Source organism: Austrofundulus limnaeus, unplaced genomic scaffold (genome assembly GCF_001266775.1).
Source record: "Austrofundulus limnaeus strain Quisiro unplaced genomic scaffold, Austrofundulus_limnaeus-1.0 Scaffold603, whole genome shotgun sequence".
NCBI lineage: Eukaryota > Metazoa > Chordata > Actinopteri > Cyprinodontiformes > Rivulidae > Austrofundulus > Austrofundulus limnaeus.
Window position 1 is genome coordinate 180,083 of NW_013953005.1, and position 1,604 is coordinate 181,686.

Here is a 1,604-nt window from a genome sequence, read left to right on the forward strand (position 1 = left end):
GTTGAATCGATGTTTGAGGTGTTGAATCGATGGTTTTGGTGTGTTTGAGGTGTTGAATCGATGTTTTTTTTGTGTTTGAGGTGTTGAATCGATGGTTTTGGTGTGGTTGAGGAGTTAAATCGATGGTTTTGGTGTGTTTGAGGTGTTGAATCAATGTTTTTATTGTGTTTGAGGTGTTGAATTGATGGTTTTGGTGTGTTTGAGGAGTTGATTAAATGGTTTTGGTGTGTTTGAGGTGTTGATTCGATGGTTTTGGTGTGTTTGAGGTGTTGATTCGATGGTTTTGGTGTGTTTGAGGTGTTGATTCGATGGTTTCGTTGTGTTTGAGGAGTTGAATCGATGGTTTTGGTGTGTTTGAGGTGTTGAATCGATGTTTTTTTTGTGTTTGAGGTGTTGAATCGATGGTTTCGTTGTGTTTGAGGAGTTGAATCGATGGTTTTGGTGTGTTTGAGGTGTTGAATCGATGGTTTCGTTGACTCTCTGTCAGGGACTCAGTGTCTGCCGGAGCCTCGCTGCAGAAGGTCTACAAGCTGCTGCCRCTGCTGGCCAACAACCGGGAGAGGAGAGGCATCGCTCTGGACGGCAAACTGAAGCATGAAGACACCAACCTGGCATCGAGCAGCATGTGAGCAGAGAGGTCCTGCTGCCAGAAACACAACCTTCAACCCTCAGCTGAAAAACTCTGTTTCCTTTCAGAATAAAAGACGGAGTTCTGAAGGAGGTTCTGGGAATCATGGTTTCATATAAAGTTATGGTCAAACTCATCATCGGAGGGTCAGTTTCTACATTTATGTATTTTATTACGTATCAAACTGGCCCTGATGTGGTTCTGTGACAGTATATTTCACTTTATTTACAGATAGTTTCCTCAGATAATTATTTTCTGATTTATTGGATTATTTTTGTTTTCCAACCTGCTGACAGGATGATGGGGTCCAGGTGAGTCCAGGTCTCCCTTTATTTATAAAAATAACTATTTAAAATATCTGTTTCGATCAAATTATTCATTAGAGAATAAAATGTTTTAATAAGTCAGAGTCTGTTTGTTCTGCAGTGAGGTCGGTCTGGAGGTTCCCTTCAAACTGATGCACCCCAAACCGGACATGGGTAATTCCTGGATCACAACAAAACCTGATTTACTCACCGGATCTGTTTAATCCAACGTTAACCTTCTGTTTGTCTCCTCTTGTGTTCTTGTGTTTGCTGCCTGCAGTGAAGGAGAGGTAAATCTGTCAGAACTGGATCCTGTCTGTTTATCAGCACAATCACTTTCTTCTCCTGAAGAAAAAACAAAGAAAACAGGAATAAATATTCTACAGACTTTTTTATAATAAAATAATAATCTGATGCAGAGAAATATAAACACATCAGATGTGACTGCGAATTGTTTGACAGCAGTGGTGGGCAGCGCTAATTCAAAACGTAGTTGCACAATTTCTAAAGCGCAAGTGTCTTTCCTGCTGTAATCTGTGTTTTTCCTGCTGTAATCTGTGTTTTTCTGCTGTAATCTGTGTTTTTCCTGCTGTAATCTGTGTTTTTCCTGCTGTAATCTGTTTTTCTGCTGTAATCTGTGTTTTTCCTGCTGTAATCTGTGTTTTTCCTGC

General features: G+C 40.3%; 1 protein-coding gene across 1 annotated transcript in view; it reads left to right on the forward strand.

Moving 5' to 3' along the window:
• The window catches only part of saga (S-antigen; retina and pineal gland (arrestin) a), an 11,758-nt gene that overhangs the window by 8,587 nt on the left and 1,567 nt on the right, over positions 1-1,604 (forward strand). Inside the window, exons 10-14 of the mRNA XM_014026957.1 lie at positions 488-625; positions 697-774; positions 925-939; positions 1,055-1,107; positions 1,214-1,223. Coding sequence (XP_013882411.1) covers positions 488-625; positions 697-774; positions 925-939; positions 1,055-1,107; positions 1,214-1,223 — 294 coding nt within the window. The remainder of the gene's footprint in view (positions 1-487; positions 626-696; positions 775-924; positions 940-1,054; positions 1,108-1,213; positions 1,224-1,604) is intronic.